This window comes from Hippopotamus amphibius, chromosome 5, assembly GCF_030028045.1.
Source record: "Hippopotamus amphibius kiboko isolate mHipAmp2 chromosome 5, mHipAmp2.hap2, whole genome shotgun sequence".
NCBI classification, from domain to species: Eukaryota; Metazoa; Chordata; class Mammalia; order Artiodactyla; family Hippopotamidae; genus Hippopotamus; species Hippopotamus amphibius.
The window spans coordinates 114948882-114962596 of record NC_080190.1 but is presented as its reverse complement, the minus strand read 5'-3'; the positions used below and the strand labels follow the sequence as shown (position 1 = coordinate 114962596).

Sequence of the window (13715 nt, the reverse complement as noted above, 5' to 3'; positions counted from 1 at the left end):
CATGTTATGGCCCTCCATTTACTTATTTAAAGTTTCGCCAAAAAGTCTGTATAAGTAGCCTATTCCACCTAAAGTAACAAGTTAAAACTTTCAAGCTGCAAGGGCATGTACTTGCTGCTCTGGATTTACTCTAATATATCTTTATAAATTGACAGATTTCAGGCAAGGCTACTCTTTTGCATTGATATTTTCCATCTGCGTGGTCCTAACCTTTTTAGCCTGGATTCAATGCAGGAACTCCTCTATAGGCCGCCCCCAGTTTCTTTCTGAACGCCTTTCCTTTTCTTTTTCCCCATGATACAACTCAACCCCTTTCTCCAAGAGAGTAAACATCCATGAACCATTAAGGCGGGCCCATAAAACCTGGGGTGAGGCTGCTAGAGGCACCTGAACCTCACTGGGAAATTCCTCGAGAAGGGAATGGAACCAGGAGAGCCCCCTCCATCCCTCTGGTGCAAAGGCACTGGCTTCCCTCACTTGTCTGAGGGTCAGATCAGGTGAAGGCAAGGAGCTCAGCCTCTGAAAATCACAAGTCCCAGAAGGCTTCCCTTGACCTGCCTGGTCTTTACTTGCTCTTGGGTGGAGTAGCCACCTCACTTCTCACCTGAAAAGGGACAAAGGATCCACCAGATGCTCAGTCTGGTAATACAGCACATCAGGGTAGAAGGGCTGCGGGGCTCAGTGGTGCCTGAAGGGAGCCAGCCATCAGCATCACTGTCCTGGTCCAGAATTAAGGATGCTGCTCATGAGAAGACTCTACACATGGGAGCCGGCCAGCCCCTGGGTGAGATCCAGACGCGGGCAACTACTTGCAGGTGAGCATCTGGGACCTCAATCCCCTGGGACCATCTCCACCTACCACAGGCTCTCCCTTCTCTCCCCCTCCCTCCCCACCACAGGGTCAGGGCCTGCCTCCAGTGGCCATGAGAAGAGGCAGGGAGCAGCGGAGGGCCTCTCCCAGCAGGGTCCCAGCTCACCCTAGACCTGCACCCAGAGCCAGGCCACAGGCGCCCAGCCCAGCTCCATCCTGCCCCATCCTTCACCGCCTTGAGCCAACAAAGCTGGGCTTCCCTCCGTCTCCTGACTCTTTGTTTTCTCCTGAATGCTGTTTCTCAAAGAGGTATTTACTATTACGATGAGATCATCAATGATTAAGAGAATGGTGTTGTTATGATGTGAGTGTCCTTTACACAGAGAGGGCAAACGCTCTGGTTTTGTTTTCTAACGTCCTTCAATGTCCAGGCGTTTTTTTGACTTTTGTCACTGTCACTTGTCACTGTCAATATGTTTAGGACACGATGAATATCAAGTCATTTTCTTGTGTTATACTTAACAACTTAAAGCCTTTAATTTATTAGATTTTTTTTGCAATAAAAGTTGTTATTGCTATTTTTATTTTATTTTTTTTAAAGAACTTTTATTGAGATACAGTTAACACACAATAAACTGCACATATTTACAGTGTACTATTTGGTATCCCAATCTCCCACTAATTTATCTCCCACTTAATTGTACACACCTCTTGCTTAAAATATCAATACAAGGTAGCACAGCATAAATAGAAGATCTTTACATAACTTCCAGTCCCTTCACTACGTTTTACTTATACTTACTATTTGGTTATTTAGAAAAGACTCCGGTGGTGCTGGAATACAATAAAATGGCATTTCTTAATAGAATAAATATCTCTATATCACACTTTTACAGAAAAATCTTAAGGAATCAAGATATTCATACATCTTACTTAAAACAGCAACAAGCACACCACATATGAGTCTCAAAATAGTAGTACAGAAATTGAAAACAATACACTATCAGAACCTCCAAAGGGGCGGGCATTCCTAACGCTTCAGGAATTTGGTTAAAATTTTCACCAATCTTAAATCATCTTAATATTTCCAACTTATAACCATTTTGACCACTTGAATCTAATGAACACTTTCAAGACAACTAATATTATAGCGTCTGTAACAATATCCTTAAACGGGGGAAAAACAGAATACAGAAAAGCTAGGGAATGTAATACTCAATCCTATTAGACAACAGAGGCTCAGGCCCCTGTCGGCTGGACCACAACCTTGTCCAGCAACCGACTAACTTCCAACAGCAAATCAGCCAGTTACTGCACCAGCCTGTTAAGTGATCTGTCCCCAACCTAATGGCTTCCTTAACAGCCAGCTCCTTCACCAAGTGCTGTGAGCAGAGCAAATCTGTTAGGTAAAGAGGGAAACTGCAGATCACGATCAGACATGAAATACTTAATAAAAAACTAATGACAGCAACAGCCTCCCCCATAATATTGATTGTGTTCCTTCACTGCCACCCATCTTCAACTTTAGGGAAAAAACCAAACCAAACCAAACAAAAAAAACACCAGCAACAACAACCACCGAGAAAGCCAGGGAAGAAAGACGGACAAAAGGAGGCAGAGAAAAGTCTACAAAGGTTCACAGCCAGCTGAAGCAGTCCAAAGTTGTGCCATTATTCATCTTTCCATCCTCACTTCAAAGGACTGGTCTCCAAGTACAGCTGACCCGATGTCCACAACAGGCCACAGGTACAAGGTGGCAGGTACAGGATACAGAATCACCCCCAGGACCCGCAGGCCCCCACCGCCCGGCTCCCTAACTTTCACAACCAGCTTCTATAATGTCAATAAATGCTGCTATGTTAAACTGGTAGAAATTCATACACTTCTGACGTTGAGATTTTTGGTAAGGAATTTCCATATTCCTTATTTAGGAATCAAAAATACCTGTGAAAGAACTCACTACTTATGTTCTAACAATAACCAGAGGTGATTACCTAACAAACATATTTATTAAAAAATCTATTTTAAAATATATATATATACAAGCACATTACAAATGTATGTTTAAAAACGTGTTATCCAAGCAACTATCTAAATTTTCCATTTAGTTTTGTTCTAGAGATGGCCTGGAAATGACCAGAGTAAAGCTATAGGCTCCTCTAACATATGCAATTCAATTTTTCAATTTACACTCTGACAAGCACTGAAAAGCTTTTCATTATTAAGCATATTAACAAGAGAACTAGAAATTTTAAGCTAAATTAATATTAAATATTCCTACAAATGCTACGGTACCACTGAAGGCAAGGGAAGTCATTTCATGTTTGATTCCTGAGCTGATTTTATAAGTGAGAACAACCTGCTTGAAATGACCGTCCTCATTTAGACAGTGCTTCCAGGGGCAGAGGTCAGTCAGCAACAATAGCAACTCCCAGAACCCCCCCACACCCTGCGAGTTAAGCCTTGGAAGATGGGGGCTCATATTTCCTGAGGGCCCGCTAAATGAATAATAGACAATACCATGCATTATATTTTCACCTCTGACAACAGGGCTTCAGACCCGGCAGCTGGAACACTAAAAGCATTGCCCTGCTGATTCTGATCCCCACACGTGCACAGGTGAAAGAGTTCCCTGAAAGCTCTCCTCGCTCCCTGCAAACAATTGAGCAGACAGAAGAATTCCACAAATAGCAGAGCACAAGTCAGATGACTGAATATATTATCAGCCTCCTTTGGGGCCTACAATATCTCAACACCAAATCACCCATGCTACCTGGGTTGCAAAAAACCTGCAACACATGCATCATACAATCACCACCTAACGGTTAAACGTGCTAGAATTAAATATATTTTAAAGAAATAAGAAGCCAAATATCTATACAAGAGCTTCCCTGGTCCTAAACCGCTGTCGCCTATAGCGCTCTTCCATCTCTTTTCTACCTCTCACCCACAATCGAGTTTTCTCAAGCTTATTTTCTGAGCTTCTTTTGTGAGAAACAATAGGCAACCTGAATATGCTCTTTCGAACTACACTCCTACCCCTTTCCCTTTCCCTAGTGGAGAGTGACTGATCTGTGCTGTCTCCACAAAGCACTGGCTGGGACACATCCACACGAGGCTACAAGGAAGTACAGCCGACCGTTTAACAAGAACACAAGTTAAGAAGACAGGACTAAGGGGGAACGCTGGCCTGGGTGCAAATTGCTCTCCAGCACTCAGGCTGTGTGACCTTCGGCAAGTTATCTGACAGCTCTGTGCCTCCACTTCCTGGACTGTGAAAGAGGAATGACAACAAGAGCGCCTCCCTCACTGTGTGACTGTACTGTGAGAACCAGATAGGAGCGTACACTAAGGGCAGCCTATTAGCCCGGCACCAGGTTTTGAGTGAGCACTCGGTACAGGTTACCTGTTTTGACGTCATCCACTACCATTCTTATTTTTTGAAAATTAAAAGTCAAGAAAGAATCCTGCAATTTAGGAACCGTTAAATTCTGGGCTGATGACTAAAAAATGTGGAGACTACTTACAGGTCTTAAGTATCAACTGACTGTCCAGGTATCCATCTGCCTTGAGGCAAGGATTTGGGAGGTACAGGCCTACAGAATTTGCAGAACTGGATCGATTCAAACCTATCCATCCTTTTTATGAACCAGACAATCAGACTGAGACCCCTAAAACGACCTGCAAACATATGCTTTATCAGGTCCCTAACAGGAAGACGTCCTCAGACTCACCATCCTCTCTGATACTGATGATTTGTTTCCCCACTCATTGGTCAAGGTTAATTTTTTCCCCAATGTTTTGCTTAGAGGCACAATGACTTAATCCCCTTTCAGCTTCATCTCCTTCTGGAAAATGAAGGTAACCTCTACCTCACAGGGTTGTGGCAAGAATGAAAGAATGGAGCAGGCCTCAAAAAGCCCCTAGCAGGTTGTTGGCACTCAATGACAGCTGCTATTATCGTTTCTGTTGTTTTGTTGCTGCTCTCCCAATACAGACAGTTTAGTCAAGAGCAAGAATGAGCTACGTCTAAAAAAACTGACAACCACAGCAGAATACCTGTGAAAGGCTGTGCAAAGGAGTTTTCCATCTTTCAGAAACCTACATTGGTAAGGCTCAGAATATGTTAGCCTTAAAAGCAGTGACAAAATAAATAAAAAATAAAAGCAGTGACAAGGCACAGACAATCCACAGAAATCAGAGGTCACAGACAGCAAACAGAATAATCTGACTATATCATATAATTAAAATTACACATTAAAAGAACAGCAGATCTTTAGGATGATAGCAAATTGAAAATTAAGGTGAACACGTCCCTTTCCACCCACTCCCCTTTCCACCCACTCCCCCACCAAAAAAAATCATCACCCACTATGTGTTCCCCTTTTAATCACAGGATTTGCAATGGATGGTTTATACTATAAAAGTAAACTGCCAGAGCTGGGACACTCAAAACTCATCAAATAACTGAACAAATGAATGAAACAATGGTTAAACGAGGCAAGAATGCAAAAACAAGATCTAAAAAGCCCAAAATGAGAGTTACATTGGCCACAGGGAACTCCCTCGGGAACTCTTAACAGTTCATAATTGGCTGCCTAAAAAAAACATAAATTCTGCCAGAATTAACATGCTAACTTCAGTGCTCCACGCATCTGTCAATTGACACCCAAAGTAAAATTTTTTCTTTCAGAACCTTTATCTATTAACTATTAATAACTATTTAATTACTGCTGATATGTCTACCTAAAAGCAGCTCACCCCTCTTGCTTACTTACAATTAAGATTCTATATTCAAAAGCCTCAAAAGCAGGGAAGTCAAATACTGCCATAGGTTCCCTGCTTATTTAATTCTTCTCTAGAAATTTCCAACTAGGAAACCAACTGAAAAGTGTCCCAGAATCAGTTTCCACAATTGCATTATGTCATCACAGCCACTGGAAGCCAGAAATGTGGTCACTGATGAACATTTCATAGGATAAACACATAAAATGTTTGCCCTAAAAGCCAAGAGTATTATGATCTACCTGCAGACCATGTAGTCTTTTAATTTCAGATACCTTCATAGCACAACCTTTAAGATTTCCACTCTTTTTCATAATCACCCTTGCTTCAGTTTTATAACAGCTAGGAAAACTACACAGTTTTCTAAAATACCCACAAAAGTCACATTCTCACCTGTGTTTAGAAATTTGTATCTACAATCCATAACGTGTGTGTTTAAAATACTGTCTGAATTGAGGGCCTATGACACTAAAACCGTATTGTATGGCTTTTCCAGATATTACTTTTAATAGACTTTAAAGAGTAATATGACATAATATTCTTTCTACAGTTAGTTATTCATAAACCCTTCTGCAAACCTGTAAAAAACAAAAAAGGAAATAAGTACAAACACTTAGATCTTTTTTGTTTAGAAAACAAGGCACAGAGGTAAAATTAGCTTCAGATATGAAAGAGTGTGAAAAAACTGAGTAAGGGGTTTGCTCTGTATCCCCATAAATGGTTTTCATTATTAGTATGTAAACATAGTCCCATTATTTCATTAGGGGGAAAGATCCTGATACACTGCTCATTTTATGATTTACTGCAATAAAAGACCAACACGTTAAAGCAACTAACTTACTTGCTGCCTCCTATTCTCTTAATTTAAAATTGACAAAGCATGTAATAAGTTACCAAACAAAACTATGAACACAAAATAGTGAAAAGCTAGTAATTTCTTAAATAGCAGTTTTGCTATAAAAATAGCAAAGCATTAATTATGCATTTAAATATAATTTCAATCATGACATAATACTGATCAAAATATCAAATAAGGGCACACTGTGCATTTCAGAAAACTAATCTTCTAGAAAAATTGTTTAAAGACCACCCACTCCCCCCTTTTCTGGTACCCAGCATCCTAAGGACTGCTTAAAAGCATCCCTTCTAAACCCAATACAACACAATTTTTCCTAAGAAATCCAAGCTGTCAACTTATGGGTCACATTTCGACATGATGTGATTTGAAACAGCTAAGGTACTGAATCCTTAAATATAGCGTGCGTAAGGAAAGCACTGCTCATAGATCCTTGCTTCTGAGGCTTGCAAAGCTTTTATAAGATATAACTAAAGATAAAGCCAACCAAGGAGCACTGCCCCTTTATGCACCCACACCACAGCCCAAGTTCCCCTCTGATCCTGACATTTTAGGTTTCTAGTCAAATTCTCCTCTAACACTGAGCAAAAGTCATGTAAATTATATTTAACCAATGAAGGGTTAAAATCAAAGCTAAACTATCTAAATATTAAATTCATAATTGGTGAGCTCTTCTCTATCCTCTGCTTCAGTATCCTGACATCTAAAACTCCTCTGTTAAGACTGAAATTCCCAAGAGAAGAAGGCTCAGATCCAGTCTGAGAGCACACAATGGAATCACAGCTGACGATGCACATCTTTTTCTAGATGTCTCCATATGCTTGAGAGGTTTTTTTCCCCCCAGCCAGGCATTAGGGGACTTGCTACTCACTGCCACCAAGAATCTGAGAACATTCTCAAGGATTATTGTAGAGAAGGAGTAAAATAATATGTTACTCTTGAGCATACAAAAGCCACATGTCAGAGTGGCCTCCAGTAACTAAATTAACTAATGACGGGGCGGTTTTGAATGTTGTCAGATTTTGAATGTTGTTTAATTTTTAATACTCCCTACTTCTGGCAGCTAAATGTTTGTTTTATCTTCACAGTTTTTACTATTTTATCACTAAAATAACACCTCAAGGGCCACAGCAAAATACAATAAATTTTTGCCTACATGACCACTTACAATTATACTGGGTTGGGAATTCACATTATGAATCTTAAAATTGTCTACTACAACAGAACACATTGGTAGGGTGTGGTAAATACTGTTCCCTAAAACTACAGTCCCCCTCAATTATTTCTTAGTAACACAATATTATTAAAAGCTCGAGAAACCAATATACTTAAGTATCATGCACATAAAATGCCTCAAAAAAAAGAAAAAAAAAAAAACCTTCCCAAGATTAAATTCACGGGATACTCATCACAAAATGAACAGATGCATTCTCAAGTTAATATTATTCATTCTTTGAACTCTCAAAGATTCTACAAATTCCAGTTGGGAAAAAACGAGCCTTGCTGCTGTCAGTGTGCACTAACCTCCCCAACAAAGAACAGGAGCGCACACACGCGCACACACAGACACACACACACAAAGCATCGCAGCAGCAGCTGCTGTCTTTTTAAAAGACTGCTATTCCTGCAGAGCAACCTGCGATCTTTACAGAACCTAAGACCTATCCTCCCTATTCTGAAAAGTCAAGAGTAAGTCACTAGACTACCCAACAAACAGCGTAAAATAACCTATGTCTCCTAACCTTGCAAAAACCAAAAAAAGTACCCACATACTGTATCATTCAGTAGTGTTTAAGCAAACTAAAACAATTTATTTTTAAGAATCTTTTGTGTGGGAGTAATCTGGCAAACTACATTTTACTCACTTTTTTTCTGTAGACAAATATTCTTTGACTAGCTTGCTCCTTAAATACCAACGCTTTAGGTTTCAAACAGTGATGCTTTGGTTCCTAACTTCATTTTGTTTACTCAAGAAAGAGCAAAAAAACAAAGAACAAAAAATGCATACCATAAACCACAACTTTTTTTTTAACGTCATCCCAAACGCCGAACTTCCAAGTGCACTTTGGAAACTGGCGCTCTAATTACTCAAGGAACCACGAAGCCATTGCAAACAATGATGCTTTACACTTCCAATAATCAACTGACGTGAGGTTTTCCCGATGCCTTCGTTTTCAGAGCACCCTTTCAAATTTCATTGTCCCCACGCTGGAGTAGCTAAGTGAAACTGAGTTAGAGGTAAACAGATTAACTACTATGATCCTCAGCACATAAACCGAGCGCTGAGGTCCAGAACGCGATCACTACAATATATGCCATTTTAGAAACGGGCCTCGGACAGTTACTGCCACATCGTAAGCGCCTTTATAGACTTCGTCGTGTCTAAGACAACGTCTCTGGCGGTGCCAAAGAAATACAGTATCTCGTGCAAACTACGTGCCTCCCCCGGTCAGACCCCCCCGTAAGCGACACGACCCCACAGATCTAGGAGCGGGTGACCGCGGACGTACAAGAGTGGAGAGCTCTTCGCGTCTCCATGACTCCCCCGCCCCGCGTGCAACTCCACTCTAACTGGTTCGAAGAAGCCCCGCCCCCTCCTTCCTCCGGTCCCCGCGATTGGCTTACCGACACCCGGCAGGTCAGTTCCCCGCCTTCGATTGGCTCACTGCCCCGTCAGTCACACACAGCGAGATTCGGGTCGGTGGGAGGGGAAGGCGTCGGAGGAGGTGGAGTGGGAGTGGGATTAGAGGACGAGGTGGCGGAGGAGGGTGTTCAGGCTCGGCCACCGGTTTGGGAAAGTTTCCCCTACCAGTGACAGACCCGGACGGCGTTAGGCCCGGTCCGGCTCCGTGCCGGTGCAGGGCGCTCGGGTCCCGATTCCCGCCCCTCGGTCCCGCAGGCCCCGGAAACCACTAGGGGGAGGGAGAAGAGGGAGGGACCCGCTAACCAGGGACCGACCCACCCCCGATCTCGGAAGAGGCGCCTCCGGGACTCCCCGGAGGGGCGGGGAGCGCCAGCGCGCAGCGACGACCCTGGCCTCCTCCCCCAGCCAACCCCCAGAGGCCCGAGGGAGAAGTGTCCCCGGGCCCGGGGCGTGACGGTCGCGAGCCGGCCGGGAGGGCCCCTCCCGCTTCCCGCCCGGGGCCCTGAGGGCCTGTCCCTTCAGGGGCGGGGAGATGGGGGAGAGAAAAGGGGGCGCTGGCGAGCCAACCCGGAACCTCCCGGACCGCCTCCCGCCCCCAGCCCCGGCCCCAGCGCGCCTGCTGCACACACGCCCGCACCCAGAAAGTTAAGTCAGAGGCGAGCCCGGCTCGGCGCCGCCGCGGTCCGGCCCCCGGCTCCCCGCCCCCACCGCGGCCGGGCCTGGCTCGGCCCGAGCGCGCCGCCCGCCCCGCCCGCCGCAGCTCCTTCCCGTCCGCCCGCCGCGCGCGGCGCCCCTCGCCCCCCGCCCCCGGGGCTGACACGGGCTCGGCCCGGCTGCCGGGCCGCGGCTCCCCTCCTGCCGGCGTCTCAGCTCGTCGGCCGCCCCTGACGCGGCGCTTCACCTTCTCACACACACACACACACACACACACCCGCCCCGAGCACTTCCCGAGTCTTGCCTCCCCTCGCCGGGCTCCCACCCTGCGCTGCAGTCGCTCAGCGTCTCCATGAAAGAATGCACCTTCTCGGGCTTCACCTTCCCGTCCCCGCCTCGCGCCCCCCGAGAGGCCGCAGGAGACGCGCTCCTCGCCGACCCCGCACCGGGCAGGGCGGCGGGCGCCGTGCTCCTCGGGCGGGGGCCGCGCCCGCTCCCCCGGCCTCCCCGCCGCGCCTCGGCTCTCACCTCTCGCCGGCGCCGCGGGCTGCAGCCTCCGCCCGCCTCGCGCTCCGGGACTCGTCTCCCGAGCCCTCGCAGAGCGCTGGAGCGCCTCCTTTCTCTCCCAGGGACTCCGCGTATCCCCTCCGCTTCCCGCCCTCCCCACCCCCCAAGCCCCAACTCCCCAGCTTCGCGGCGCCTCCGGGATGCAACTCCCGTTTTCCGCGCACCGGGGCAGGGGTCCCCGCACACAAAACAGCCCTCTCGGCGGCGCGCGGCTCTGCCCGGCTCGGCGCAGGAAGGGCAGTCGCGGCCGGGGGTGGGGACGCGGCGCCCCCCGCCCGCCCGCCCGCCCTCGCGGCCCCCAGGGAAGGCGCGGTTACCGGCTCGGGTCGGTCACGCCGTCAGGTGCCGGCTGCCGTCGGCGCTGACCTTCGCCGCCGAGGCTGTGGCTGAGGCTGCGGCCGCCATGTTCCCGTGTTAATAACTGCTGCCTGGTTGTTTATTTCAATGGAGATCCTCCCCCAACTCCCTCCTCCTCCTCCTCCTCCTCGTCCTCCTCCTCCTCGTCCTCCTCCGCGTCTCCGCACTTGCGGAGAGAGACACAGACCGCGCGAGCTCGCGATCAGGGGAGGGGGCTCGGGAGCCCTGCAGTCCCTCCCTCCGCCTCCCTGGCCGTGGCCGCAACCAAGTCCTGTCACTGGGGAAAGGACGGAGCGGAAACTTGCGTCCCGCGCCCCCGGGGAGGGAGCAGAGGTGGACGGAGGGTCCTCCGCGGAGCAGACCCCGGCCGCGGGGTCCGCAGCATCTCCGTCGGCGGAGTCCTCCAAGAAGACGACCCGAGGAGAGAAGGGAGAGGGGACAAAATGGGTGACTGTGGTAGAGGGAGGGTGACCTATGGGTGACTGGAAGTGAAGGGAGAGTAAACAGATGACTCCATGGGAGGGCAAAGGGCAGTGCCAAACAAGAAAGCAAGCGGACGGCGCAGGTCGGGGCTGCAGAGTGGAGGCAGTGGGATCTTGGGGCTGCAGACGGCGGGGCAGATGCCCCTGCACGGAAATCGGGGAGAGCGCAGTGCCAGTTTCGCCCCGGGAGGAGCCTCCCTCCCGGGCCCCTCGGCCAGCAGCCTGCACCCCTGGGGCGCACCTCGCACGCCCGCGTCTGCTGCTGCGCCCTGGAGGCGCCCGTCGTCCATCAATTGAACCTCGGCTGGAAGAGGATAGGCTTCGCCTGTTGCAGCCGCATCTGAAGAGGGGATGGAGGGGCGCGACCGCGCGAGGCGAGCTTAAAAGGGTGCCACCCAGCAATTGCATGATAAAGCAAAAGTGCACACAGTGTAAAGCCTGACCTGGTTGAGCATTCTCGTCACAACATGAGCCACAGAAGTTTCTTATTGGAAAGTCCTCTTTCTAGACAGAAAGTGATGTTGAGGGGAACGCAGGAGAGTTGCACTGAAATTTCGAAGAGAACCCTCATAAAGGTTACTTGGATCAGTTTTATGCTTTGGAAAAGCAAGTTCTTCCCAACCCAGATACACTTAGTCGGAAAAAATGAGCAACATTTGTTTAACAAACTTTCTTATTTTTAGTCTTAAAATGAGAAGGGTCACTTGCCATTGACGGTGATAATGTTTATGGAACACTTACTATGTGTCTGGCACTGTGCTGAGTGATTTATAGATTTTTGATTCTCAAGCCTTGCAAAGTAATTACCATTGTTATCCTTCACACAAAAAAATGAAGCTTAAAGAAGTAATTTGCCTAGGGTCACACAGCCAGGAAGCTAGCTGGAGAGGATTTGAGCCCAGTTCTGGCAGACTCCAGAACCCACACTTTTAATGGTGTCTTCAACCTCAAATTTGTGGGAATGCCCACCAGTTTTCTTTTGGGAAGGAAAAAGTATATGTATGTGTGTGTGTGTTTGACTATGGATGGAAAATGTTTGAAAGGCTATAACAACAAATTGTTAGCACTGGGGAATGTGAGTGGGTGTGTAATGCAGTAGTACTTCCACTTTTCTTTAGTACACTACAGTGTTTGAAATGTTTGCATTCACCATGTATTAATTTAATAAATTTTCATAGATTATGTTAATTACATGACATAACAGAATTAGGTTTTCTGAAAACCCAAAGCTCTCCAGAAAACTGGGGAAGAAATGGGAAATGGAGAGCTTATTTTATTACCTGTTTTCTTCCACAAATACTTGTCCGCAGTATTCCTACAGTGAGGGAGTAGTCGCCTGAGGTCTGTCACATTGCTGGACTCCAATTTCCTTTCCTGTCCTCACCCCCAACTCTGAGTTGTGATAAAGAAAAGATTCTCCTTCTGGCTTTCTCTCTCTCTTTTGGCAGAAGTCCAGAGTTCATCAATCCTCTGCAACAGTAGATTTCACACTTTCAAAAACCAACCGTGATATCTGTGCAAATAAATGACTCCCCATTGCATTTCCATAGTACTCAATAAAACTTACTCAAGATACATGACTGTTTCTACAAAAAATAAAACAAACAAAAAAATCTGACAGCATAGCATAATGAGACCCATCTCCAGCTGCTAATCAGTTGCCTCCACCCTTGAGGAATCCTGAAACTTCTGCTCTCTACTACAGCCTCTGGGCTCCCTCAACACTTCATGCTGCAGTTATAACAATATTCTGTCTTATACTGGAGTTGTTTATATATTTGTCTTTTTCACTAGATTGTAAGCTATTCAGGGCCTGGAACCATGTCTTGTTCTTGCTATAGCTCCTAACAATATCTCACATGTTTGCTGTTTATGTGAAACTGTAAAATGTAAGCAATAGTATCTGATCAATCTTCACATCCATTTCCCCAATTCACCCTCCAATACCTTGCTTTTAAAACATATTTATAAAAAAATGTTTTCAGTATTTTGAAAGAACTTAGATATCTGTAAGACCTCAAAGTAATTGTTTAGGAAAACCAGCCATAATTACTGGTGAATTATCATGTGATAGTGTAACATGAAAAGGAAGAAAAGTAAATAAGTTGGCTAAATTATTCAGTCGAAGAAAAAAATGAAAACAAAGATATAGGAACTGGATATATTACCAACAGAGAACAACCCAATAAGGAAGAAACTGTGGGTGCAAATTGTAAAGGGGAAGGAAATTATTGAAATTTCTAGAAGCAGAAACAAGACACCATAGATGGATGAGGCAAGTAGACAAAAAACCAAAAAGAAATGTCAGCCAAATCACAAATGCGACTTAAAGTAGTAAAGAAAAATGATGTTATATAGTTAACAATACACCTAAGAAAATCAGAACAATGTGAATATTATAGAACAAGAAATTCTCTTTTGTCTGCCTTCTCTTCCTCATTCAACTTCAAGCTACTCACTTTCTTCATACTTAAACTATATAAAAATGGAAGATTCAATACGATTTTTGTATTATTACTACTAGCATACTTCATGATATAATGAGAGGTAACAGTGTAG

The 13715-nt window shown here is 45.9% G+C and overlaps 2 protein-coding genes across 7 annotated transcripts in view; one reads left to right on the top strand and one right to left on the bottom strand.

The window, feature by feature from the left end:
* The window catches only part of NCOA2 (nuclear receptor coactivator 2), a 270883-nt gene extending 259756 nt beyond the window's left edge, over positions 1 to 11127 (bottom strand). For 2 of the 6 annotated variants that reach the window (XM_057737101.1, XM_057737102.1), the window contains exon 1: positions 10635 to 11079. The gene's annotated coding sequence lies outside the window, so the exon portion shown is untranslated. Of the gene's footprint in view, positions 1 to 9077; positions 9459 to 10278; positions 10358 to 10634 lie in introns of those variants that run through there. The other 4 variants (XM_057737096.1, XM_057737109.1, XM_057737098.1 and 1 more) reach the window with 4 other exon arrangements.
* On the top strand, positions 8989 to 9984 carry LOC130854281 (basic proline-rich protein-like). Its single transcript, XM_057736991.1, has 2 exons — positions 8989 to 9240; positions 9352 to 9984. The coding sequence occupies exons 1-2, from the start codon at positions 8989 to 8991 to the stop codon at positions 9982 to 9984; spliced, it is 885 nt and encodes a 294-aa protein (XP_057592974.1).
* Positions 11128 to 13715: the final 2588 nt, after the last annotated feature.